The sequence below is a fragment of the Thunnus albacares genome, chromosome 5, assembly GCF_914725855.1.
Source record: "Thunnus albacares chromosome 5, fThuAlb1.1, whole genome shotgun sequence".
In the NCBI taxonomy this organism is placed as follows: Eukaryota; Metazoa; Chordata; class Actinopteri; order Scombriformes; family Scombridae; genus Thunnus; species Thunnus albacares.
In genome coordinates this window covers 29895980-29923887 of record NC_058110.1, presented here as the reverse complement: position 1 = coordinate 29923887, position 27908 = coordinate 29895980, and the positions used below count along the sequence as shown (strand labels likewise).

Sequence of the window (27908 nt, the reverse complement as noted above, 5' to 3'; positions counted from 1 at the left end):
GATTTTAAATGGATCACTTACATTGAAAGTGTTGAAGAGGATCTTTTAATAGCCATATGAACAGGAGGAACGATTACAGCGATGTTCATTCAGACAGACTTTAAAAATTGTGAACTCATCCTTTAAGAAGCGTTCAACAAAATGTATCAGAAAATAGTTTATTTGTGGATGAGAGATGAGTGCACTTTAAGTTTTAGTTACACAGACAAAATGATGCAAAACTGAGAAAAATATTGACCGACTAAACTGGGTGCAATTTTAAGGCAATTTAACCCAGACTAAACATGTAAACCAAATAAATACACCCACATGACAAACAGAAGTACAATCAATGACGTAAAGTCTAATAGTCTACTGGAAATGGTTCACCGTAGATCGAAGAGCTGCAACGATTAGTTGATTAATCGCCGACTATTTTGATAACCGATTAATCGTTTTAAGTCTTTTTTTTTTTTTAAAGAGAAAAAAAAAGTCCAAATTCTGTGATTCCAGCTTCTTAAATGTGAATATTTTCTGGTTTCTTTAGTATTTTATGACAGTTAAGTGAAGATCTTTGGGTTGTTGACTGTTCTCAGGACAAAACAAGACATTTGAGGACGTCACCTTTGGGCTTCGGGAAACAGTGATTGATGTTTTTTTTACCCACTATTTTCTGATGTTTTATAGAACAAACAACTAATCGATTAATCAGGAAAAATAATCGTCAGTCGCAGCCCCAGATCAAGCATCAGTCTTTGAGTTCAAGATTCGTTCATCTGGGAGCGTCAACAGTAGCAGCGTCGACGTCTTGGAGCGAACCGTCTGTGGCGTCCCCTTCACCTCCGACAACCTCCGACACCACCTAGGAGGAAGAACAGGAAGTGAGCTGACAGAAGTAAAGTTACCTGCTGGTTAAAAAAAAAAAAATAAAAAAGATCTGCTGCTTTGTTTAAAAGGCTGTAATTTTCAACTGAAGACCGTTTTTTCTGTTTCGTCCTGGCTGAAATTCCTTCCATGTTTGTCAGAGTCTGACACGTCACCCGACATACAGTCCGCAGCACAGTGCAAGAATGTGGAAACACAACAAAAATAATTGCTTCCTTTATTGACTTGTTTTTGCAAGCACACTGTACATGTTTCTTCAAAAGCCATGTTTACCTAATGTGATTACGGGCTGAAACAAAGTTGACAGTCATGAGAAGAAAAAAAAAAAAAAAGAGTGATGAAATCTTTTATTGTTAATTTAAAAAAACCGAGGTCGAGTTCACTGTTTGATGACTGGGAGCTTCGTCAGGATCTCACAATGTGACTGCTGCTACGACTAATGTCTACAAACCAACCCAGAGCACAGTGGACTCTTTATAACAGCTGCAATAATCAGTTGATTTTGGACGGTTTGGGGGGGACAAAACAAGATGTTTGATGACGTCAATTTTAGAGCTGCTCCTAAAAAGTCCCTCAGCTGAATCACTACCTTTTTTTTTTTTTTTTAAAGCTGCGTCATTATGCACACAGTAACGCAGGGTGACAGCATGACAGGCTGTAAACCTCTACAGATTAAGAACTGTGATAGAAACAGAGGGTAAACAGAAGACAGCGCGATACTCAGAAGAGCGAATGTTTCCCGCTTCAAGCTCTCAGCTCCGATGTTAAAAGCAGCAAAGTCGGTTAAATTACCGCTGAAACAGACGCGGATCAGGACTGAGGGACGTATGGAAAATGTGACTATAAAAATCACTTACGAAGCTCCGTTTTGTTTTTATGTTGTTTGGATGGTTCTTTAACAGTTTTATTATGGAATATAGTTTTATGTTGTTTTTATATTTTATGAGTACATCCTATGTTTTGGCAATCAGCGTCGGTTGATTAGGAAAGGAGAACTGCAATTTCCATGTTCTTATAGATGAAAAAGCTGGACGTTGATATACGCATGCGAGCATAATGCTAAACACATTTTTTTTTAAAAGTATATTTATTAGGCATTTTATGTCTTTATTATTGGTTGACAGTAGAAAGATGGTGAACGACGTCAGCTGGACTCAGACCAGGACACCCCGCTGAAAAACATTTTTCCACAAACTCACTTTGCAGAATTGGCATCCAGACCTGCACTCTCCTCCGCTTCAGACACTTTTCAATGCATAAAAAAGTGGCACCTTTATGTGCAAGAGCTTGTTCTTATTCTGCTACATTCTCATAACACAAGCAGTGCAGATAGATGATGATTTAAAGTCTCTGCTTGCAGGGTTTTTTTAACCCTATTTTCATCATAACTCTACAATTCACCAGTCTTTTATTGCTCAATCACTCCTTAAATATCGATATTATTCAGTTTGACAGATTGCAACTGGCACAATAAACGTGTAAGATTGTTGATTTCACAAAGTGTATGGGGCACAATCAGTCAACAGACACTCAGAATGACAAAGCGCCTAACTAGAAGTTAACCTGGTCATCCATGATGGCGTCCACGTCCCTTTCAGAAAGCTCCTGTCCTGAGGCGTCCAGGTCCACCGGGTCTGGGTCTTCTCCAGTCAGGATGTCCATCGGGGCCTCGGCGATGGCTCTAATGGTCTGGTCCTCCAGAGCCAAGGCCGTGTCAAACTGCAGGGGGGACGGAGGACCCTGCATACCGTCTCCTTCCACATCCAGGTCCTGTGTAACATCAGATGAATACTTGTAACGGAGTATCTGACAGTGAGTGTGGAACATGACGTGAGGTGAGATAAGAAAAGGTAACATCATCATCATCATCATCTGTACGTACATCGCTGAACTCTAGAGGAAGGCTCTCTGTGGGCTGAAGCTCTGCGGCACTCAGGTACATGTCTTTGCTGGCGGGGGTGAACTGCTCCTGCGGTGGAGCTTCTTGCTCTGGCTGGTACATGGGGGGAGGCAGGGTGAGGTGAAGCGGGCAGCGAGGATCCTCGGACTGACCCATGTGCACGGTGCGGTCGCACGGGACGTCTTTCAGGCCGGGACACATTTTGAAAAGAACCTGATTGCTGTCTTGGAAGATGTCTGAGCGTCTGGTCGTCAAGGACAACGACATGTTGTACCCAAACAGGAACACTGATACCAGAGGGTCGAACAGATAAAACAGAACTGCTCCCATTTTCAAAAAGTAATTAGTAAAACTGTGTTGTATCTCATGGGAAACTTTATCCTCACTAGCAGCCAAATTGTAATTATTGCAAGCGCTAAATTCATTTCGACAAATAATCTTCCTGTAGTCAATTCTCAACATAAAGCTTCTTATTGTGAGGTTGCAAAAGGCTCGAGTGCTTCATGCTAGAGTGGTTGTGTACAGTGTGTTAGTGATTTCTGTCTGAGCATAAATACTTTGCAGTGTTTGTTCACAATGAAACACTAGTGACAAACTAAACTGGCGATTAGAGGAACACAAAATTCAGTACTTGCAATAAAACTGCCAGAGAGAAAACTACAATGTAAACACATTAATCCTGTTGAATGAAAATAATACAGAAAATGAAGACAGGTTGGGAAGGGGTTTTGTTCCTTCCAACTGAACTGATTAACCCCTGTGTCACTCTGGGAAAAATCAACAGACCACAGGAAGGAGTTTATGTAGGCTCCCTTTGAAACCAGCAGCTACTGCAAGCTGCTGGTCTTGATCGGGGCCGAAGCGGATCGAACGAGAGGTGAAGGCGTTTCGATGAGAAGAGAGAACGTCAGCGTGTCAACAAAAGAAATGTTAATAAATTCTTTCATTCAATTCGTGAAAACCCATCTGAGGTTTCTTTTATGGAAACATTCTGGACTATTATGGTTTCATTCAGTCAAACCAATATAAAAACACCATTGAGGATACGTGAGACACAGTGCCGGGTCATGGGCAGGCAGGGATTGGTACACCGGGTTCCTTCCACAAAGGAGATGCATTTCTCGTACACCGTTCTTGTGTGCGGCTGCAGAGGAGAGAGAAGTGTTAGATAAGATCGTAACACTAAACCGAGAGGAAAAACATCAACATAACAGCATAACAGCATTTCCTTTATAACTATAATCATCTTTAAGACCATTATCATTCCTGGAAGCCACAAAATTGTCAAGAGGAAAAGGCGTATGAAAATAAAGTGAAACTCTTCTGGTTTCTTTTCAGTGTCTGACTGATCAAATCTCAATTGCATTCTGCTGCACTCAAAAATGTTGAGCATAATCTAAAAACCAAAAGTATGCAGTTTCCCCTCAGTCACTGTAGTTTTGGACAACGTGACAAACACATTTGAAGGCACTACCGCTGTAATACATCTGATGTAGAAAAGCCTGCATGTGTGTGATGATGATGCATCATATGTATTTTACCACCATGTTTCTGTAGAGCTTAGTGAGTTATTCTCTTTTTGAAATCAAAGAAAAGGTCATGTTTATTTCAACAAAACCCTTGGCGTTTTAACTCTGTTGAATTATCAAACTAAACTGACTGAGGTTGGAGTGCTGCCTTTCATTTTAAGGGTCACAAACTGCCTCGCTTACCCCTCGTGGTATCTAGCCACGCAAATAGTTTGTGTGTTTTTTTGCCCAGATTTTGATTTATCAGACTCAGAAATTTCTGCCTCCACCCAAATACAACAAAAAAGGTGAATGGAATTTAGTCTGAACTGCTCACAGACATGAAAAAAAATACATTAAATAATGTATTCAACAGTAACATCTCTTTCCAGAGAGAGAGAGTCACGTCAATATGGTTAATGCATAAAGTGCAGATAAACAGTAGGGACTGTTTCTTCAGTAGTGATATATGGCTCGAAGAAAAACTGTTGACAGCAATAACTGTAGATCATCCAGTGTAGACATTTGACCTCAAGCAAGAACATTTTTGTATTGTTCTCCTAAACCTCTGACTTTTCCGTTAGAGATTTGCGAGCGTTCATGATATGATCATTAGCGTAGTCGATACTCCTAAAATTGCCGTGTAAGACGACCTGTTACACTAAGTTTGTGGGCAAGATTCGTTACCAAAGACAAAAAAAAAAAAAAAAAAAAAAAAGAGCTTAAAGTCCTGTTTTGTCAGCAGACAAAAAATATATTTAAACGATGTCAGCAGTAGGGGATCTGAAATAACTAGAAAATCTTCATAGTACAGCTGCGTGTCATCAGAGCAGAACTGTAACATGACAAATTAAGAGGAAACGGTCTGACATGAGATTAGAAGCTAAAAAAAAAAAAAAAAAAAAAACACTAGTGCTGAACTCTGTTGCTTTAGAAAGATAAGAGGTGGTCGGAGGATGTGACAGTCATGGAGATATTAGACGAGAGAAGATAATAATCTACAGTAGGTGATGTTAACACTGTCAGATGCTGCTGGACAGAGATGTGCAGAGACACTGAGGCAGCTGGCGGAGTGAGAAGTTTCTTAGCAACTACTTTAAGTTGTTGTGCTGAAATATGCCAATAAAACACTTCTGTCTGTCCATGACTTGTACAACAGGTCTGTCCCACTCATGTACATATTTATGAGAAAAGTGGTAAATATCATAAATTCTTTAAATTGCTTGTATGTGCCGTTTAAGAACAAATCTGCTCATACTAGTAGTTCTTGCATGAGGTCCATTGTTTCTGCTCTTGTGGTTTCAAATATATTTCTCCACAGCATTGAGCATCACGAACTAAACTGCCACATGTACACATATGGATATCCTGAAACCTGGGCAGCTAGACTTGAAACCATCTGCGAGGCTAGATACTGCCAGGAAAATGGGAAAGTTTTGTGTTTTTGCTCACTAGTTTTACTACTTTCTACTCTTTTAACTGCGTCCCACCTGAGGAGCTCCTTCCGTCACAGCCTGCCTCCTCTCTCTCAGCTGCCGATGCAGCAGGGCTTCCACGCCGTACCGACGACGGTATCGACGCAGAGCTTTGAGCTTCTTCAGGTTCTCTCTCTCCTTCATGGACAGTCCTTCAGGCCCCGTCAGCAGACTGCTGCCTGTCATCAACATAAACAAACACGGTTATCACCGAGGCCTGCGATGTCTTGTGGAGGGTCTGGACTGTTGAAGGCAAGTAAACAAGTAAAACATGTTTAGTTAGTAAACAATCTGTCGTGTGTTAACCTAGAGTTTCGTGCTCCACTTTGCGGTTGTGCAGGTATCGGCGCTTTTTCTCCTTAAGCAGGTGCTGCAGGCGTTTGAACTGGTCAATGTAGAGAGACTGGAGCCTGATGAGTTTCTCTCGAGTGATGAGCGCCACCTCTTCTGCTGTGTACACTCCTGCATGTCTGCCGGGACACAGAAGAAATACATTCATCATAAGATCTACTAGTAAAAAGGGCCACATAACATTACTACACTCAACAATATGCAGTATGTGCTTTTTGTCATAGTATATTGTTTTTGCAGTTAGTATGAAATAAATCAAACATACTTTGCAGATTTTAATAACAGGAAATGAGGCAGTATGTGTGCCTTTGGACATCAATCACAGTAAGATTTTAATAAGTCACAGATGATTAAACATCGAAGAGAAAGCAAATGTTGTCCTGAGGATTTCACTTATTTTGTTGTCAAAAGCTCTTTCTGCAGCGGGTTTCACCATCCCCGTAATTTATTTTAATTCGTTGCAGTTGTGAGTAGCTCCTCAACGTTTCTTTGTGCACTGCGGGATAATATTACATCAACAGCACACTCTAGAATGACTTGTTTTTGTAGTTTGCATAATGACTTTATTTCACTGTCACTTTTTGAAATGAAGGTCTGCAATATGAATCCAATAAAATGACTTTATTGGGCTTTAAATTGTCTCAAACTGTTCATTCTCTAAAATAAAACAATGAAACAGTCAAAAATAATTGAGCTTACTTCAGAGGATCCTCGTGATCACTGTCAACGCTGTCGGCCTCGCTGTCGGGGTCTCCTCTCCATGTCTGATCTAACACCAAGGGTCCCTGCTCTTCCTCACTCAGACTGTCCTCATCTGCCCCGAGAAGCAAAGTTAAACATTATGATCATGGATACACATGTTCAAAGAAACACGTTGATTTAGCCATACCACAATACAGAAGAAAAGCTAATGCACACATGATTAACTTCACTGGAGATGTGTACAGTTGACAAGACCATTTACCTAGAATACGACTTGCTTCGGAGCGGCCTCCTTCGATGCTGTGCGTCTCTCCACGGTTGTATCCGCTAAGCTGAGACAACAGCGACTCCGGGGTTGGACCAGAAGATGCTTTTCTCATCTGAGCGCGGAGAGCCATGGCGTTCCTGCGAGCATGCTCTGCACAGAACGTCACTCTAAGGAAGAGATGTAGGATAGACACAAGTCAGAGATCTGTTTGGATTTGTTATTAGATGTCTAGTGTTCAAGTCTCTGTATGCAAGTTCAATCCCTGGAGGACAGGAGACACAGAGTAAACAAAAGTCTAACTTGTTTCTCACTATTGTTAAAAGCTGATTGAATTTTGACTTTCCGTTTCCAACTCACCCATCTTTCCTCTCCACCTTTGGTGCGGCGTTGGGGCAGCGTTTGCCGTTCTTGGAGGAGACGTAGCTGCACTGCTTGTACGGGGCGTTCTTGTCCTCCAGAATGTGTTTGATGCAGAACTCCAGGCCGTCCAGGCGGGGCTGAGAGCATGGTCGCTGGGTGAAGGAGCAGGCCTGAGGCTCCTGAGGACGGGGAGTCTGGGTCACCCGGTTCCGACTTGACGGTAAAACGTGGATGCGTATCCTGTTCATTGCAAATCTGCAAAATAATTCAGAGTTGAAACAATTAGTCCATTAATTGGTTTGTCGACTGACAGAAAGATAATCGAATATCAAAAAAAAACTTCTGGCCACTTTTCTCTGTCTTTGACGATAGTAAACCGAACATCTTTGGGTTTTATATTGTTGGTCAGTAGGGGTGTAACAATACGTGTACTTGTCCCGAACCATGACGGTACAGACGTTACAGTTTGGTGCAAGTAGTCGTATAAAGAATACGCTCTGTGACCCGAACAATTACTGTCAAAATAGTTTAATAATTCACTTAGTCCAATGTGCAGAACAGTAATTCTAGAGTTTTTCCACCTAGAGCATTTTGGCAGTGCACCACTTTAGCTGTAGCGTGCTCATGAGTGTAGGCTACCCGGCGACCTTGTAGTGTCGCTGCCGTCAGAATAACAAACGAGAGACCTTTTACACTGACCGAGTGCAACCTTTTATCAAAATATGCTTCTTTATCTCCGTAGACAACACCATGTCTCCCTGTCCCCCCTTCCCCTCTATGTGATGGTCGCCTTTGAGTGAAGTTGTTCAGAACAACGATAAAAACATTTGATTTCTGACGTGTTCAGACAGCAGGTTGTAAGAACCACTTCTGAGAGAGAAAAGTGTAGTTAAAAAGTATGAAAGTAGAGGTAGCGGTTTGGTCCCTCTGACTAACATACTTTTTTTTTTTTAAATTCATCTATTATTTAACAACGAAGTCCCTTTTAACATTGAAATCTCTTTTCCGAGGGAGACCTGACCAAGACGGCACACCAGTTACAGATTAAGTAGAAATAAAACACAACAGATAAGGAATACAAACATCAAACACACAAGGCTGAATCCAGCTCAAATAAGGCAGTTGTAATTCTCAGTTACATGGACTTTTGACATGGCTTTAACTGTTTCCATATATTATACATGATATCATTAGATTATTAATAGTGAAGCTGTGTTAGAGTGTTAGAGCAGCATGTTACTGTTGTAGCTGCTGCAGGTGGAGCTAATTTCAACTACTTTATATACAGTTAGACCATAAATCAGCTGTCAGGTGACCTGACTCCCTGCAAGAAACAGAAAGGTTGATTTCCTTTTCCACTGCAGCACAACTTAACTGTGACAGTAATGTTTACATTTTTCAAAATTTAAGACCAAAATGTTATTTTCTACCTTTTTTTCTGCTGTACTGAAATCATACCGAATGAGCAACGATCTGAAATCCAAAGATATTTAGTTTACAATCATGTATGACACACAAAAGCTTAAAATTGTCACGTTTGAGAAGCTGCAACCAGCGAATTGTTGGCATTTTTCCTTTAAACTAATCATTTCAGACATTGTTTAAACAAAAATGCCAAATATTATCTAGTTCCAGCTTTAAATTGTAAGGACTTGTGGTCTTATCTTAATCATACATGGCACTAAACTAAATATCCTTGTGCTGTTGGTGGGATTAAACAAGACATTTAAAAAGGCATCACCTTGTGCTGAGAAAATACAATGGACATTGTGTTTTCTGACATTGTAGACAAAACAATTAATTGAGACAGTTATACTAATAACGTATTACATATAAAACATGGGCACAAGTCTGTGTAGACCACAAAGAAATGTCATTGCAGGTGATGCATTAAGATGAGGAATCTTAAATATCTGTTCACATTTTAGAGATCCACGTGGTTTATTTAGCCACAAAGTTTAGCCACAGTTAAAATTTAGCCACAGTTTGAAACAAACTTAACTTCCAAATAAAACTATTCTTTTCCCTTACATCCTCAAAGACACGCATATATGCAAAATACATCAATAAGAATAATATTTGTATTATATACCTATTGCATCTTAATATTTTTTGTTATATGTACATTATTTTAGGACATATGTATACAAGTACAACATTTTGAATGCTGCCGAGAAACGTCTAATACTTTGTGAACATTTTACAATTAATTTAGTTCAGTTAAATTAATAAACACCGTATTGATGCGATATGGTCGAAAGGAAATGTTGATAATCATTGAAACTAACGCCTAAACAGGCGGTGGCAGGTCAGGTGGCTTGTCAGAATCGGGTCTTATCAACTTTTTTCATATTTTAATGCGCATTATATGTATAGACAACGGCCACAAATGTACATATACATAACCAGCGAACGCCTTTATAACATATATAAGAAATTGTGTTATATCAGCCGTTATAACTGCAGCAAAAGTACATTTCTACGCCCCGGACAACTCTAACCAGGCGCCACACCGAGTTTTAGCCCGCCTCTCTTTACTGCGTCACTCTTTTTCGGTTGTGCAGTCGCCATCTTTGTTCGGGCAGTTGCTAATAGTAGCTAACGGCTAATTTTCACAATTTTTGCGGCTGGGGAGCGCGATTTAGTGACCGATTACAACAAGCAGTGGTCTTTGTCGATATCGTCGAAATGCCTCGATGTCAGAAGACGAACAGATACCTTAATTTTCCGTTAATGACGGCTTACCTTCCGCACGGCTGCCTCACTTAACGTAGCTCCCGAAGCACACTGCGTCGGTTTGCCTGCATTCCCTGATAACTGCCACGGCCACCGCAGGAACAACCAGAGCCCGCCCACTCAGAGCTCTGATTGGCAGAAACGCCAGAGTTCAAAGCGCGCCATTGGCTCATTTAGATGCCAATCAAAGGAGAACCAAACTTGCAAGTGTATATTACACCCACAATATTGCAGCAGTAAAGAAAGTTTATGGAAACATTAATGGTGCAATGAGCAGGTTTTCTTAAAATATTTATTGACTTTAATTGGGAATAAAGCAACCACATTATATCAAAAAGAACAGTGTTCACATATAACCTTTAAACCAAAAAACAAAGAAATCCCAAAACGTTTTATTTCCAGACCTGAGTGTCACTAAAAACACCAAGACATGAAAAAACATGAAACTTATTGTAGCTATGTGATTTTTGCATTGTTAGGTTGCATGAGTGTCTTCCATTTTTCTCACATATGGGTTTTATTTTTGAAATGTGTCCTTTTGTATGACTTTCTCACAGCATAAAGTTAATACTTAAAATTGGAAGATTTGTCCAGATCAAATAAAACAATTTTTTTTAAAAATGGCAATGATATATATTGAAATCTATTCTAATAGTCTCACCATTATACATGTAACACTTTGTCACTTGCATTGTAGGTAAACCTACCGAGATAAATATTCAGTGCATTTACTTTTTCCCTGTTACAACCAAGAGTTGAATAACTAATGACTTTAAAACCTCTGCTGCCTGAGCAAAGAGCTGCACTCTTTTCCGTGTGTCTTCCATATATCAAAGGAACAAAAACATTTTACAGTTGTATGGCTGATTTGTTGTACTGCATTACTGTGAACTGCCTAAAACAAATTTTTGATAACAAGTTCAAAAAAAAAAGAAAGAAAAAAAAGCAGGTTAAGAGCAGTAATACTATACAATCAAAACCATATAAAGCTTAATATGAATCAAATGTACAGATGATACCCGATTCTCTTCCTAACATATAGCAGTCTTCCATTATTTTTGCTCAAACACAAATTTAAACATTAATTCAGATTAATTAAACAGTATTATACTTCATGCTCATGACCCTGTAGTGGAGGTATAACCTGCTGCTTGTCGTGTTATGATTTACACAACTGAAGAAACACATGCAAACGTTTTTTTGTTGTTTTCTTTTTTTTTGATTAAATCATGGCTTGTGGATGGATTATATAAACAATCTGAAGCTGAACAACCATCAAGTCAGTTTTGAAGGTTCAATGCATATGGAGTAACAAGACAACTTCAACATGATTAAATCAGATCAGCATGAAAACACAGGTATACACTGGGATTTTACACTTTTTTTTTTTTTTAAAAAACATCCCCAAAAGGGAAGATCTATAAATGAAAGACAACCATAAAGACATACAGATGACCTATGATTCGTCTTTGATAATGTGTATTGTGAATACTTTGTTGTATACTGAACTCAATATGGTCACCACAAAGTTAGCACCGGCAGATAAACTTTATTTTTCTGGCATAGTTTCAGGGTTAAAGTGGGTGCTGCTTATGCAAACACCACTGTAAATTATGTGTATCTGTGTAGGCAGCCTATTTCTATCTACTTCTATCTTTGCACGTAGCTGTGATCAGATCCTGAGGAAACTGATGGACAAGTGACAGTTACATGACAGGAAAAAAACTCACATTTATTTCTAGAGGGATTTTTTTTTTTTTGTTGGCAATTCCTTCACTGTGACCATACTGGGTAGATATGTTTGAATTGTTTGAACCTCATGACCCATAGATGTACAGTATAAACCTTTGTATGAACTGTGTCCATTAGTGTAATTGTTAAGAGAACTGACATAATATTTTACAACCATTTAAAACAATGACTGCAACACTTAAAAATCAAAACCAAAAAAAAAAAAAGTACAAGCTCCGTTAATTTACATCTTTTTTGCAATTTTTCATAACAAAATGTAAAAAATATTTCATGTTTGTTTTAAACATTTTACAATCTTTGTACAAGTTTACTAAATAATGCAAGATAACACCAGGGGTGGGGCAATCACCTAATTTTTTGAGGTTATGGGTGTTTTTTTTTTTGTTTGTTTGTTTTTTTAAAAAAGACAAAAATATTGAAAAGATGGCTTTGGAGACATGCACACTCAAATTCGCCTGTACAGTCTTGATGAAGAAATATCCCTCTGCCCAAAAAGAACATGGGAGGGGGGGGGGGGGGACCTTAACAAGGTTAAAAAAAAAAAAGGGAGGGGGGGATTATGTTTGTTTGTTTTTTTTTAAAAGCATTCAATTAATAAATAACATACTATAAAAAACATTATAAAAAAGACAATCGGTAAGAAGACCTGACAGGTACGTGATGGAAATCTTTTCCTCATGATTTCAATACAATGACTTCCTCCAAAACTGTGATGGTAAAAAAAAAACTACCAGGTCCCATCATCACATTTCATTTGAGTAAAGCAGAAAAGCAAAAAAATAGTATCTACACTTTCCTGTAAATATTTTTCTCACATTTTTGTAAGCTTTTCAAGCCTCTCATTATTGCCCCACAAGTGAACCGTAAAAAGAAAAAGAAAAAAAAAGAAAAACTCATCTCACTGGTACATTTCTCTGCTGTCACTCTGAAGCCTATAAAAAATGTTTAGTGAGTTTAAAAAAAAAAAAAATCATTTTACAATACTTTAAGTAACATGATGGATGTTTGTGACGTCAAGTACAATGTACATAATACATCTCCTGACCAGGAACTCATTTGGGTAGCGGCGGCAGTGGGGGAGGCGGGTCTGAAGGCAGGGGCGGGGGCCTGGAGTTGCTCCCTCTGGAGCCGCTGCTGTACCGGTAGTCCCCGTATTGGGATCTGTAGTCAAACATGGACGGCTGGGACGGCTGCACCCCCTGCGCGCTCAGAAGTGAGTTTAGCATTTCAAAAGTGTCCTGGTACTCGTTCGACTGGGCTCCGCCTGTCGCGCTGTGTCCGTTAGTGTCTGTCTTGTCACTTTTGGAGTGCGAAAAGCTCCCTTGGTGGTGGGGAAGGCCCAGGGCGGGGAGGATGTCGGGACCGTGTGTCCCCAGTGTTTGCCCGGAGGAGGAAGACAGGGACGGTAGCTGGTAGGGATTCCTAGAGGACTTGCTGACTTTAGAGGCTTGGTGAGATCCTGCTGAGGGATCTTGGGAGTGTGTCCTCTTGCGTGAGGCGGAAGAGGATGAAGAGCTCGTTCTAGAGGAGTCACTGGGGACTTTTTTGCTGCTTCCTAACGCCCCGCTGGAACTAGATGAGTGTTTATGTGAAGAAGACATTGAGGTGCCGCTAGAGGATGAATGGTGGTGGTGGTGATGATGGTGATGGTGGTGGTTAGACCGTTCCCTGTGCTTGTCCCTGCTCTTGCCCTCCTCTCCTGAGCTCCCCCTTTGCTTCTCAGGCACTCGTATTCTGACTTTGATATCCTGGTCCTGACCTCGGGCGCTGCCGCTGTGCCCGCTGCTTCCTCCTCCTCCTCCGCCGGCTAGGGGGAAACGCATTTTCAAAGAGCTCCTGTCGTGCCTCTCCTTCTCCAGAGGGATTTTCAGAATAATGGGTGACGGGTTGGACATGTCAGAGGAGGAGGAGCTGGACTGCTGGTGATGATGCTGCTGCTGCTGCTTCTCCTTCCTCTGCTGCTGACCGATGAGAGCCTGGGCGGCGTTGGCGTAGTCCCTCTTCACGCTGGCTTCCATGTTCTCCAGCTTCCGCTTCTGGGCGGCCAGGACGTCTGCGTTCTTGGCACGGTACTCACTCAGCGACACCTTAGCCGGGGCGTGGACCTCGTGATTGGTCTGCTGCTGCTGCTGCTGCTGTGGTTGTTGCTGCTGCTGCTGCTCAGCTCCACCCTGACTTTTGCCGCTCCAAGTCGCAGCGCTGCCAGGCGTACTTCTGTCCTTGTCGCCCGCAGATGAGGAAGAAGAGGCTGAAGGTGGAGCTGAGAGGCTCATCAGGCCTGCCACAGTGCTCTCCGATGAGGCCATGGAGATCATGCTCATCATGGTGTCCCTCTGGTCACCCTCCTCCTGGACCTTTGGCTTGACTTTTGGTGTCTGACCTCCAGCCTAGAGGCCAAGAAAACAGACAATTCCTGTTGTATATCTGAATATATGAAAGTGTGTTTCTATTATATGTGAATGTATGTGTGTATATTTTTTAAAATAAAAATGTATACATTGGGTAAACAACAATTCCTGTTAGGTAATTCAACAAAAACAATGGAGAATGACTTGGCTGAGCTCTGTCACAAAAGAGCAACAGAAAAAAAAGAAGTTGTACCTTCCAGTTGCGAATCCGTTTCAACCGACTGGGTGTTTTCTCCAGAATCTGCAGGAACTCATGTGTGAGCTCTGAATGAATTTATGAAACAGTGAAGACAGGAGAAAGTTTAAAAAAAAAAAAACCTCTTGAATCACATTTATCAGATTAATCTGTAACTGATATACGACTTCTTGGCCCTTCTCAAACGCTTTTCCTGCTCGCGTGTGGAATGGTCTGAGCTACAAGGTCATTCAGAGCACATACCGTCCAGCAGCTCAAGGGTAACCGTGGGATCAACATATTCCCACCAGTGTTTGCCATCTGTAGACACGGGGATCTCCCAGTTGGACCATTTGCAGGCGAGGTGGATGCACACACAGGCCACGACGGGAGGACTGTACTGCAGGCAGAACGTGGTCAGGTGCAGACTATGTGGCAGCATACGTCCCAGATGACCACAAAAACAGGAAACAGGAAGAGAGGGAGAGAGAGAACAGACAGACATTCAGTATATTGAGTTTTTGAGGATTACACGCAAAGATATGCCAACACGTTGCATCGTTTAAAAACATAAAAGTCTGTGTTTTATTGTGAACTGTGAATATACCTGTTGGTTGCCATGAAGTATGATGTCTGAGCCAGATCCTTACTCGCTGGAACAACAATAGAACAGAAAAACATACTTAAAATCTGCAACGTTTTTATGTGCAAACTTATAATAATACCAAAATATCCTCACAAAATTTTACAAGCAAAACTCAAAGCTGTCTTTTGATGCTCACCTCTGACAAGCTGAGTGCACTTGACGACATGAGTGTGTGGATGGTCGATGGTGATTTCAAAAGCTGTAATAAAAAGGGGACAAAAAAAGAATAAATTAAACGCACATGTCAAAATAACTAGACAGATTTCTTTAAATCCAATTTCCATGTCAAAGATTATTTTCCATTCAGCAGTAAACATTAAGAAAAGTCCCTGAAAACCAGAAAAACAAACGCCGTGTTAAACCAAACGTTGCAGAGTTAGATTAGATGTCACTTTGCATGAGGTCTTCCGATAACATCCGAGACGATGCGAAAACATCAACAGTTTAAAAATTAATAGCATGCAAGCTAAATTTTTCCACTTGTGTTGACAGTGAATCTCGTTTACAGGTGACAACACAAATGGGTTGTTTTCAGTTAAAAGTTATTTTCTTCTGCTGCCTTCTTCCAAGCTTGGAAACATGGAGACAAGATTTTGCACGCTGTAGCAGACAAACTAAAAACCATTGTTCATGATAACGCAGGGATTCATCTCGTAGTCCTCAAACAGATGGCTTAAAAATATGAAGACAAAAAAAAAAGAGGGAAAAGTTAAGGACATGACATAAAACAAAAGTGTGGAAATAGTAATGTAACAGTGGGTAGGTGTTGCCAAGTATGAAGCATGTGTCACTTTGCTGTGCTGCTAACTGCACGTGGGGTTTCTGTAGGACAAAAGTAAAACAGGTTAGCACTATTTTTTTTTATAATCACATGTGTTTCAGGGGCAAAAAAAAAATCAAGGGACCCAGTTCTTCCTTCCCAACTTACCCAAGGTCTGGAGTATTATGCTCTCAAGAATGACCAGGTCTTGGGCTTGTTGCAGGTAAGCCTGAGGTTGAGAGGACAGGCACGTTACTCACTTGGAGGCCTCTATCCGTTGTCGAACAAGAGCAACTGAACCAAAACGTTTGATCGTTTATCTGAAAGGCTTTCTGGGGTTGAACTGAAAGGTCGGGTTACAGTTTGCGGTAGAGTTGCGCATGTTAAAAATCGACCTTTCACGCAGCACTGACGAAGCCTCGCAGATAAGTACAGATGCTCTTGTTTTACAACCACTAGACATCAAATTACCCTGACGACCAAAAAAAAACCTTACACAGACACTGTGATGCACTTCCTCTTTTGCTCTCGCCCCGAGCATCGAGCAGCCTCCACGTATGAGGTAGCAAGAGCTCAAAATAAAACACCTCATCAAATAATTGTCCCCAGTTCAAATAGCTGTTAAATTTATACCAAGATAAAAATGCAGTTAAAAGCATCAACATTGAAGCTGTTATTAGAAAATGATCCATTGTAGGAGAAGAAAACTGATGGAAAGTCACAAATTGGAACAATATAAATGTCAGAAGCTTAAAAGGTGGCCCGCTCTTTATCTAATGTCAAAGTGCTGCTACAAAGGAATGTTCACTTCTAAACTGTTGCTTATGAATAAGCAATAACTCACTTAATCAAGCAATACATTCCCATTAGGTCATATTATTGTACACATGAAATCACTACCCTATTAGGTAAACATATGAGCAGAAGGAGAAAAAAAGCGACTTACATCACTGCGTACATCTGGTGAAGGCTCCTGAGGATTGAGGCAAGCATGAGCCACCTTGATAACATGTTCCAGCTTTCGGGGTTGCTCCTCAACCTTCGCAGCAAGGAAGAGAGCGGCAGGAGAAATGACCTGGTGAGGGTAAAAGAAAACAAATTCACAAATAGTTAAGATTTAAAACCTAACAGTTCTATCTGGGACTTTGTTGAAAACGATCAGGTATGTAAAAAAAAAAATACTTACATTTCTGTGAAATCTGGTGAATGACTGGACCATGTAGAATCGATGCATGTAGACAATGGCTGTGTTTATTGTGAGCTGGGACCTGATACATGGTAGTTAAGGAAAACATTGCAAACAAGAGTACTTACAGATCAAAACATCTACACTGGTTGCATATTGTTAATATGACCGGGGTCACTGGTATACATGTGAAATATATGAAATCCTTTTGTTAGTTCATGTATGTTTTTTTTTTTTTTTTCAAATGTCTCTTTGGTGGACCTGCAAACAACTCAGACATCTGAAACATAACAAAGAGACACACATACACACTGCAGTTTTGTGAAGGGCCCACATCCCAAAATGTTTGTGAATCACTGGTTTACTCTTTAACAATGCAGTATAATTTATAATTATTATATTTAATGTATCAATTCAATCTGAAACGCAACTAAAGCGGTCAAACCTAACCATACATATATATAAAGTAACGTATCACTTGTTTACCTATACAATATTTGCTCCAGCACTCCATTCAACATTTATCTCCTTGCACACCTTATCAGTATTTGTATTTTGTTTACAGCTCACAAAAAACGGTTTCACCTGTAGTCCTTCCTGGTGTATATTCCTCGAGATTTTTGTTGCTGTTGTTGTTATTTTATTTAAGTACATTTAGAGCCAACAAACCAGAGTCAAATCCCTTCTATGCGTAAACATACTTAGCTAATAAATACGATTCTGACTCAGAACAACAAACAGTTTGAAGGAAGCATTTATCTTTGAAAAAACACACAAAAGAGCTGATGACCGAAAGGATAAAGCAAACAAAACACGGTGTTTTTTGTAAGTTAGCAGGCTGTTCTACACGTTTCCTTCTCTGCGGTAGCATCACACTAAGAGCCAAAGCTAATGCTAACGTCCTGAAGGCCCGCCGACCACACAGGCCTTCACGGCTCCGGCTCAGCCAACTACGCCGCTTTCAGATAGCGTTAGCCGGCTACAGTAAACACAGTAAAAAACCACAAACCACCGGGCGAAAAAGACTCGAAACATAAAAACCAACCAACCCCCCGCGAAGGAGACACAATAACCCGACCCGGCTTCGCTGAAGCTAAACTTCGTTGGCTAACATGCTAACGTCGGCTAGCTGAAGACGACCCTCGACAAAAGATACACGTTGAGTCGTTGTCCCATGTCCTGGAGCAGGTTGGCCGCCTGTTGCCTGTAGGACAGTTCCTTGTCGGGATCAAGTCCAGCTCGCCGAGATGGGCTGTTGTCGATCTGTTGCCGGGTGTAGTACCATTTGTTATTACAGCTTGCAGGGAGAGAACGAAACGAAGCCGCCATCACTGAGAAGGAGGATAGTTTAAAATTTCTGCGCGTCACAGGAACATACGTCACACCGGGGGTGCTACGTCAGCGCGTCTTCCCGTCGCTGACCGGCAGATGTCAGAAAAAATCCTTATTAAAGACCCTCTTCAGACACGTTTTAAAGGACCAGTGTGTAGTATTTAAGGGGGATCAATTGGCAGAAATGGAATATAATAGTCATAAGTATTTTTTAAGTAGTGCATAATCACCTGAAAATAAGAATAGTTTTGTCTTGTGTTTTGTGAAACCAGCACTTCATGTTTTTCTCCATTTTTTTATTGCATTTGTATCGTATTTATTTATCAGGACATTGTACAGTTTTTAACATAAATGATGAACTGTACCAGATTAAGCTTCAAGCTAATTTTCATCTGCTGTCCCTTACAATTAAAACATATAATAGCACAATAACAAACAGCACAAAGCAAAAAAAACACACAGGAGACATTATACAAAATACAAAATACAAAGCTACACGAAACAGCACATCACATACACCCACAATGTCAACCAGAAATCAACAATGCAAGCATGTCAAACCAAAAGCAAGATTATCTGAGAAGACCATGAGATCAAATCCAGATTCAGCTGAGCATCAGAACATCACTTACAACATGTGACATTAAGACAAACATATAAAACATTTAGGCATCATAATGAAGTAAGGATAACTGATTCAATTGCTTTCTTTTATGCTCAATTACAAGTAGATTTAGCACTATAGTGGCCTATATGAAACACATCAGCAATTTACAGCAATATCCCAGTCCTTCAGTGTCGCATCCATCCAGGGATGCGACACTGAAGAATGGATGTGCTATATAAAATAATAATAATAATAATTTAGTAAATAAAACATGTTTTCACACCCTCTCTGAATACACAGAAATAAACTCAGAGAGAGGCACCCCGACAGGACGGGACAAAGTCTGGTCACTGAAGAAAAATACAGAAAAAGACGACATCAGTCAGCCTCTGTGTGTTAAGTCTATTAAAGAAACTGATGGACTTTTGAGTGGGACTTAAGTAAGTCAGTGAACCCTCTCACCCACCCACACAATCAGTCTCTCAGCCAAAGTCTTAAATTAGGCACATTTTATTGAGTTGTTGGGGTGTAATAATATCTATGAAGTATTTAGTATTGAATTAATTTGCCTCTCTGATATATTTCCCATTGTTGGACAGAATCCCATTAGAGGAGCATGTTGATATTTTTTGTTTTATGTCTTTATTTGTGTACAAAGTTCAGACAGACTGCACTACTTGTATAAGTATTTACTTTTTAAATGACTTTTGAATGTTTAATTACCCAAATGAGCTTTATGCTTTGTTTTTTCTATTACTTTGTAATTGTGTGCAAATGTTCAGCATCATTCATTTAAAATGTTAATAAAGTGAGATGTGGTTTGAAAGAAACACCTTGAAGTTGTATAATTAGTCTCAACATTTTAAGTCACAATTCAAATGAGTTTTTATTCACTGCTGTAAACACTGTCAATGAGTAATTATGTCAAGTAACAAGGTTTGTGGAAAAAAATATTTAAAATTTAAACTCACTGTAGTCTTCACTGTTAGCAATCAGTTACACAATAGTGGGTAGTGTGTCGTACATTTTGCAGTTTACAGTAAAAATCTGTAAGTATGCCACTTGTGAAAAGTGCAAATTAACAGTAATAAACAATGCAATTCCTTTTTGGCAGTATTTTGCTGTAAAAGTGGAGAATAACATGCTGTATTTATAAAAGCAGCAAGTAGTACTTGGGGGGTCCTGGAAGGCAGCACTTCACTGCAGCTGGTCCCGGTTTTCTTAAGGGGAAGTATGGGAATGGTGGCCAGGGCGCTGGGAAGGCAGCAGCTAGCTGCGGCTGGTCCCAGGTGCCTGATGGATACTCCCAATTCTATGCATGGGTGCTTGGGTGGGATCTGGAAGGCAGCAAGTTACTGCGGATGGTCTGGGTTCATACCAACCATACTGGTGCTGGCCGGATACTACTGCAGCAGCAGCAGCAACAACAATAACAACAACAACAACAACAACAACAACAGGTCTTGGCATGCCCTGAGACCTGTTGAGTAAAAACTGATTTATTCAGTCCAATGTATCAAAAAATGAAATGAATACAAGCAAATCAAATTTAACTGGCTTAACTCAGAATAAAGCAAACTAAGGCCCACATTTACTGCAGAGGCGTCCTTCCCTTTATACCAACTGGCAAATAACAATGCTACTTGTATCAGTCAACATTGTTTAAACAGAACACACCCACGTCATAAACCTCAACACGAGCCAAAACAAGTACAGATCATATTGGTCTAACCCAGTGACATCACCGATGATGTCACCTAGTGCATAAATACAGGAAGCGGTCGGGTGATGTTGAGGTGATGAGACGATCAGATGATTGGTTTATCATTTTAATGTACAGAACTGTGAGGATCATTGCTCCTTTGCTTTGTTTCAAATAATCTTGCTTTTAATTTGACAAGCTTACATTATTGATTTCTGATTGATTTCTAGTTGTGGGTGCAGAAGAAGAAGAAATAGTTATAAGCTAACTCTGGTGCAGTACATCAAATGGTAACATTTATGTTTAACACTGTACATGGTCCCAATAAATAAATAAGACATAAAGAAGGTCCACTCCTTTCCTCCCATCCTGGTTTAAGCCTAAATAAAGTCACATTCTGGGTCTTGGTGTATACAGAACATGTTAAGGGGTCAAAGCCCATATATGGCTTGGTGCTCTTGGTTTCCTGAGTCTTGGGGAAATGTGACTCTTGTATAACATACATGTGCATGTAAATGTATATCTTGTGGCTATAATCATATAAGCTGATACAGTGACCAATCACAGATCATTTCTCTGTTCCTTCAGAAACTATAGAAGATTAGGTTCGCTCTTTGTTTAGTGAGACAAATCTTTGTGTGTTCTGTCTCCTTATTGTACAATAATATTTTTTAAATCTTCAACCCAGCAGTGTTTTGTGTATCATTTCATGTGTGTTTAGTGTTTTCAGACAATTTCCATGACAGTGCCTCCTCCTTTTGTCTCATGGTGGGTAAGTAACAAAGAAAGAAAATGATTAACTTATGAAATGCCTGTCTGTGTTTTACTTTAACCAAACATGTTGCTAGTATGTAAACTTTAACCAAATATAATGCAAATCACAAACAAACCTGTGATAGTATGTATCTGCAAGTTACAGATTAATGATGGAACTATGGCTAAAACAAACATGGTTATTAATATTAGTTAACAATACGACAATGATGGTGAAAATGGGGATGAATGGCGTCTCCTCACCCACTTTGTCACAAGCATTCACACGCGTTTTCTGCAGGAAACACATTTCCAGTTATATATGACATCTTTATATTACTAATAGTGAAACTTCATGTAACAAACCCTAAGTCAGAACAATAAAAGACATAAAAGAGACAAAAACAAGAATCAAACAACAAAGCAGATATCAAAAAATTGAAAACAATTTATTTTAAATCACAAAATGTTATAAAATGGACAGATAACTGAAGCAGTGTACCAATGGAGTCCCAGAAAGAAAACAAGAACAGGCCGACTGATTAATCAAAGGTACATTTGAATACACACAGTCAATACAGATATGTGAGTTAAATCATTTCAATTGAAAATATGTTGTCATTACTTCCAATAAGCTTATAAAACACAATTTCTTTTACTCTTTTCATTTATCATAAACTAAACTTTGTTGTTCAATTTCACTTTTTCAATTTATTCGGGCCTCGCACGAATGTATTACACATTTTCTATCTCCCCGGCCAAAATGTACCATCTTCCTTTTTGCGTCTATAATGACGAGAACATCTGTAGATGCTGCATAACGTTCAGTTTTGTTTCTTTTCTAAACCTCGTCCGACACATAAGAGCCTCGCTGGTTTCTGATTCTTTACTGTGCTTCGTCAGAGCTGCAAGAGTCTATTCAAAGACCCGAAAAAAGCACCAAAATGTCACCTTTAGTCACGCACCTGGTCGGCTCGTTGGCTGATGTAAAAGTTTCCTTGCAGCTAAAAACAATCATTTTTTACCCTGTGCCAACATATTCTGTTTGATTTGTTAAGATTCTGGGCGGTTTTATTGTAATTAAACACCAAAAACAGGGAAAACTAATTATACTTCCTGAACGCTGGAGAAATTAACTTTATCAGAAACCGTTGAGGATCCTGTTTGTTAGATGAAGAAGAAGATGATGAACGATGAGAGAACGAGCTTCTATGTTATACAGGAGCTAATGCTGCCCATGCATTTTAATAGACAACCAACTACTTCCTGTGTAAAAAGTGAAGGCAATGAGAATTTTTGTGTGAGGAAAATTGAAAATAACAGCTTGAAGGCATCTCAGGAATGAGGAAAAAAAGGCAATCCAGTAAATAATCGACAGGGTAATATGTGACTTTCAAATTGACATCATTATAATTACAAGCTTTTTTCTAATTGTTTCCCCAAAAATGATCTAACTCACCCATTTATTGTTGTATTTAAGTATACGTTCGATTGACAGGAATCCTATCAGTGACATTTGTGATCTTCGGGGAATCTCTGGTGTACAAGTCATGAAAATGCTTTACAAAAAAAAAAAACAAAAAACAGGCTCTAAAACATTATTTACACTTTTCCAAATCTTTCAGCGCGCTTCATTTTCTTTGCCTGTAAAAAAAAAAAGAAAGAAAACATCAATATGGTCAACAGCATTGTGATAAAATGTATGACTACAAATTGTCAACCAAGTCAAACAATAATAAAAAAAATCTACCTCGACATCGGCTGCAGCGGCCGGTCCTGCGCTTGTTAAGATCCCGAACCTCTCCTTCCTTTTTTTCAGCTTTTCATCCTCTTCGATCTGGAAAACATTGTTAGCGTCACTTTAATGACAAATAAAAGGGCAGAAAAGGTAATAATAATAATAATAATAATAATAATAATGATAACGCTGCTGCAGTTACGCAGTTTTCGTTACCTTTTGTGAAATGGATGAAACATTCATGCCGAATCTTTCTGCTCTCTTCTTCAGCTGATCGGTAGACACCTTTATGAGACACAGAACGTTCTTATAAAAACCATCTCATTACAGTAAATGAAGGCATAAAGAAATGTGTCGGCTTCACTTACAGGAGCTTTACTGTTTGCAACGAGACCTGTACGGGAGAGAGATGGAAATAACTGTGAGGTGAGAAACAGCAGCTACTAAACAAGTGAGACTTTTAATTAAACATTATGGAAAACTTGTTAAATATCGGATGTCATGTCAAAGCATGTGACACGTTATATTCTAGCTTATATATATATATGCTCCGATCAGAACACAATAATCAGTTTATTAAAAGCAAAGAGTGACTACAGACCTGGAGAGGGACTTGAAGCATCGTTGGGTAAACCGAACCTGAAGAAAACAAGCAGAATTGTTTCAACGTGGCTTTGAGTGTTGACATTTATTTAAAGATCTCCTCCAGTTTTAAGACATATAAAGAAATACTCTGCTTTCAGTAATAACTTGTGTCTAAAATGGTTTTTCCACAAAAAAACCCTCAATTTCTTTGTTAAAGTCCTTAAACATGTCGTCCTTTTGGATTTTTTAGTCTGATCTTGGTCGACTATACAACACAACACAGAGTCGAGCCCTTTAGATCTGGGAATGTGGCAACATTTCTACATCAAAGTCTCAGGCAGAAAAGATACGACCATGTTCAGATGATCAGATCAGATTATCCAAAACACTCGCGGGTAAAAACAAAAAAAAAAAGCCAACAAATTTAGCCAAGCTGGGTCTTTCCTTCCAAATCTGTCTGATCATCTGATTTTTTGTGACTTCTTTATAGCAGTTATGCAGCACTCCCAGATGTCAATACACTCTTATTATCAAGACAACAGATGGGCAAAACTATGAAAATAACATCCAAAATTGTAACAAACTGGAATTATCCTTTAAAAGACACTCGGATAAGGATCCTGTGAAGTCTTACCTCGCTGCACGTATGGCCTTCTTGCTTTCGGCGGATGCGGGCAGGCTGAAACGTTCAGCCCTCTTCTGTAGTCTCTGCTCGACACAAGACAACATTTAAAACTTGGTAACAGAAACTGAACATGCAGACGTATTGGTTCTGCTACTGAATATTTGTAGGTAGGTGTAGGTGTATAATATCTATATTAAAATCATTGTTTTTGCAGAGATGTCATACATACTTCAGTGGCAGTTGTTGGAGGACTTATTTTCACCACCTTCTTTTCAGCATTTCTGAAAGAAAAACGTGTAAAGAAAAGGAATGATCAAAGACTGATAACGCTTTAGAGATGAAAAATGAGTACTTGTGTTAAAGCGGCCTTTTTGTCACTCGAGCAGAGGTGTCTTTTATGTAAATGTTCCTAAGAATTTATTCAGACGTGACAGGACATTTACAAAAAAGAGACACATGCTTGTGTGATATTTGGCACAGAGAGCATCACTGATGGATTTTGCTTTTGAAGCCTTAATGGCCATCGTGAGCATGAGGGACGCTGACCTCCACATCAACTGCATCATTTTTTTTTTTTTTTTTTTAAATTGCTGCCTACTTTCTAAATTCTGACAATGCAGAAGGAGAGAATGACAGGATGTTAAGAGAAATTTGTATGGATGCAGTTTGTATTTCTTGGCTGTAAGCAAACAGCAAAGAAATACAAAGTAAAACAAAGGACGTAAACTTACAGCTCGCTCTCAGTAGATTCAGAATTCTTGTCTTCCTTTTCATTTTCGGCGCTCTCGACTTTAGCGTAGTCCTAAAATGAAAACGGAAACATTAATCACACGAATAGTCTGACAGTCTGAGAGGGGACACATATGGTGAAAATGCACGTTATAATTTCCCAGAGTCCAAGGTTAACATTAATCTAACAGACAATCACATTACCTCTGTATCCTCTCCGAGCACGTCATCTACGTCCACATCTTCCTCTGTTGTTTGGATCAAGTGATGAAGATCCCGTCACCAGAGAGAAAGAGGCCAGATGGAGAAATTAGTCATTTTATCACAGTAAGGGATGCATAAAAAATACATCAGCAACTCATATCTGGATTGTATGTAGAAACAATTCATCTTGACTTGATCAAGTCCATGTTTTTTTTTCCCCAAAGTCATGAGAACAGTTACAAAAGGAATATTTTCATTTGTGATTACATTTCACCCACCTTCATGTTTATAACTTGTAAAAAAGATTATTTATTCTCACCGTGCTCATCCAGATAGGCTTGCAGCCGGGCGATGAGCTCCCCTTTGTTTCCCTTGGTGTCCAGACCTCGAGCCTCACACTCCTGCCTCAGCTCAGCGAGCTGAAAGAGCAAAAATAAACAAACACTTTCACATTTACAGCCTCAAACTTTATCAGTTTATGGATCCTACTCATGTAAAAGTACATAAGCATTAGCAGAAAATGTAGTTAAAGTATTGCAGTAAAAGTAGTAGTTTGGGCCCTCTGACTGATATATTATTATATATGACATCATTAGATTATTAATACTGAAGCATCAGTGTTAGAGCAGCATGTTGCTGTTGTAGCTGCTGGAGGTGGAGCTAGTTTCAACTACTTTATATACAGTTAGCTAGTTTAGTCCAGTGGTTCCAAACCTAGGGGTCGAGGCCCCTTCAAAGGGTCAGCAGATAAATCTGAGGGGTCGTGAGATGATTAATGGGAGAGGAAAGATGAAAAAACAAAGTTCTGATACACAAATCTGTTTTCAGTTTTTGAACTTTTCCTCTAATCTTTGATTTGAGGTGAAATATTGGATCATTTGAACATTTATTGAAATGAAAGCATGTGAGAAGTTTAGAGGGAAAAATCACTATTTGGTGAAGCTGTTAACAACTCATAGACATCTGAAATGTGACCCCGACTACACACTGCTTTTTGTAAGACGTCAAACGCCAAAAAGAGGTTGGAAACCACTGGTTTCATCTTTAACAATGTGTTGTATTTTAAAAGCTTATTAAATTATCCATTGTGTCAAATCTTCATCTGAAAAGTAACTAAAGCTGTTAAATAAATGTAGTGGAGGAGAAAGTACAATATTTCCCTCTGAAATATAGTGGAGTGGAAGTATAAAGTAGCATAAAATGGAAATACTCAAGTAAAGTACCTCAAAATCGTACTTAAATACAGTACTTGAGTAAATGTACTTAGTTACTTTCCACTACTGCTTACATTAGTATATTTTTGTAGTAGAGGATGTTCAGTTTTCCAGACAGAAAGCTGTGTAGCAACCAAATAGTAACAGAAACTGTCTTTTTGGTTTCACAGGTGTTATAAAAACCGACACATTTATTTACCGATGTCGTTAATTTATGAGACGAGGACAAAGATGGCGGAATAGTTTGTATCTAACCACATGCACCACATTCACAGATATCATTTAATATGCTCTTCATTAGCTCTTAATTGTAATCCCTCCTCAGCTCTCTGTTGGTTTAATGTGAGCTTTTTAACTGATCTCAGTTAGCGCGGTTAGCTGGATGAACACGCCGGTTAGCCTTCACACCCGGCGGACACATTTCACTCATCAAACCGTTGAGCTCATCGTCACCCAGCTGTCTGATATTACAACTAACCACGGTTACAACACATTCCTCACTAATAAATCCAGCTAATGCAGGTAATAAAATATATATTTTATGACACTACCAACCTTCAGCTTCTGTAGCTCTATGACTTCAGCCATCTTTCTTTGTTGATGTATAACTTCCTCCAATCACACAGGAGCTGCTCTACTTCTGAGCGCTTCACTGTAAACTCTGTTTCTCACAGCGCCGCCTGCAGGACAGACGGACGAACTGCAGCCGTGCGTCTTTTAAACCAGCGGCGCTCAAACTTTTTGATCTGTGACCCCATTAAAATATAGCAAAGTCTACTTCGTCACATGTTGCATTTACTGATTATTGTCTTTGATTAATCAGATATTTTTTTTGTTCTTAAAATGTCAGGAAATAGTGAAAAATATCTGTTAAAGTTCCCCACAGTCCAAAGTTACATCTTCTACTTACTAACAGTCCAAAAAACCCCTGAAGATATTCAGTTTATCATCATGTTCGACAAAGAAAAGCAACAAATCATCACGTCTGAGAAGCTGAAATCAGCTTATTTTTTAAATTTCTGCTTATAAAATGACTAAAACGATTATTTAATTATCAAAAAAGTTGCTGATTAATCTTCTGTCGATCGACGTATCAGCCTTGCATCTCTAGAAAGAGGACTTATTTTGTTTTACTTGAATAACTTTTAGAGGCTTGAGGAGGTAAAATATAAACATCCACAAGAAATAAAGCAAAAATTAGAGGAAAGCTTGGAAAAAAATCATAATTTTGAGTCCAAAATGTGTTTTTTTTTCTGTATCCTATCCTGCCCTGTTATCTCACGACCCCTTTGATTAATCCAGTGACCACTTATGGGTGTCCCAACCCC

At 39.4% G+C, this 27908-nt stretch overlaps 4 protein-coding genes and 1 non-coding gene across 6 annotated transcripts; all 5 read right to left on the bottom strand.

Moving 5' to 3' along the window:
- Positions 1 to 144: 144 nt before the first annotated feature.
- Positions 145 to 10275, bottom strand: kansl2 (KAT8 regulatory NSL complex subunit 2). Its single transcript, XM_044351080.1, has 10 exons — positions 10174 to 10275; positions 7426 to 7683; positions 7063 to 7235; positions 6798 to 6912; positions 6054 to 6217; positions 5763 to 5926; positions 3812 to 3908; positions 2747 to 3000; positions 2428 to 2634; positions 145 to 841 (listed from the first exon to the last, which is right to left on the bottom strand). Exons 2-10 carry the CDS (start codon positions 7674 to 7676, stop codon positions 752 to 754), a joined length of 1515 nt encoding a protein of 504 aa, XP_044207015.1. The 5' UTR covers positions 7677 to 7683; positions 10174 to 10275; the 3' UTR covers positions 145 to 751.
- LOC122983251 lies at positions 3491 to 3624 on the bottom strand. Its single transcript, XR_006403642.1, has one exon. It is a non-coding gene; the product is annotated as a small nucleolar RNA SNORA2/SNORA34 family (small nucleolar RNA).
- Positions 10276 to 10679: 404 nt separating the features above from the next.
- LOC122982073 (cyclin-T1-like) lies at positions 10680 to 15004 on the bottom strand. Its single transcript, XM_044351078.1, has 3 exons — positions 14764 to 15004; positions 14518 to 14588; positions 10680 to 14303 (listed from the first exon to the last, which is right to left on the bottom strand). Exons 1-3 carry the CDS (start codon positions 15002 to 15004, stop codon positions 12969 to 12971), a joined length of 1647 nt encoding a protein of 548 aa, XP_044207013.1. The 3' UTR covers positions 10680 to 12968.
- Positions 15005 to 15055: 51 nt separating this feature from the next.
- LOC122982075 (cyclin-T1-like) lies at positions 15056 to 18473 on the bottom strand. Of its 2 annotated transcripts, none has more exons than XM_044351081.1 (6): positions 18248 to 18473; positions 17092 to 17173; positions 16852 to 16980; positions 16074 to 16134; positions 15282 to 15344; positions 15056 to 15161 (listed from the first exon to the last, which is right to left on the bottom strand). In XM_044351081.1, exons 1-6 carry the CDS (start codon positions 18418 to 18420, stop codon positions 15085 to 15087), a joined length of 585 nt encoding a protein of 194 aa, XP_044207016.1. In that variant the 5' UTR covers positions 18421 to 18473; the 3' UTR covers positions 15056 to 15084. The 2 variants fall into 2 exon arrangements, with proteins under 2 accessions (XP_044207016.1, XP_044207017.1); XM_044351082.1 differs by having other exon boundaries at positions 15062 to 15152; positions 18248 to 18472.
- Positions 18474 to 21915: 3442 nt separating this feature from the next.
- LOC122982916 (SAP domain containing ribonucleoprotein) lies at positions 21916 to 27242 on the bottom strand. The gene is made up of 11 exons (XM_044352550.1): positions 27136 to 27242; positions 25686 to 25785; positions 25367 to 25410; positions 25165 to 25235; positions 24663 to 24714; positions 24443 to 24516; positions 23825 to 23862; positions 23592 to 23617; positions 23440 to 23508; positions 23236 to 23322; positions 21916 to 23129 (listed from the first exon to the last, which is right to left on the bottom strand). Exons 1-11 carry the CDS (start codon positions 27166 to 27168, stop codon positions 23088 to 23090), a joined length of 636 nt encoding a protein of 211 aa, XP_044208485.1. The 5' UTR covers positions 27169 to 27242; the 3' UTR covers positions 21916 to 23087.
- Positions 27243 to 27908: the final 666 nt, after the last annotated feature.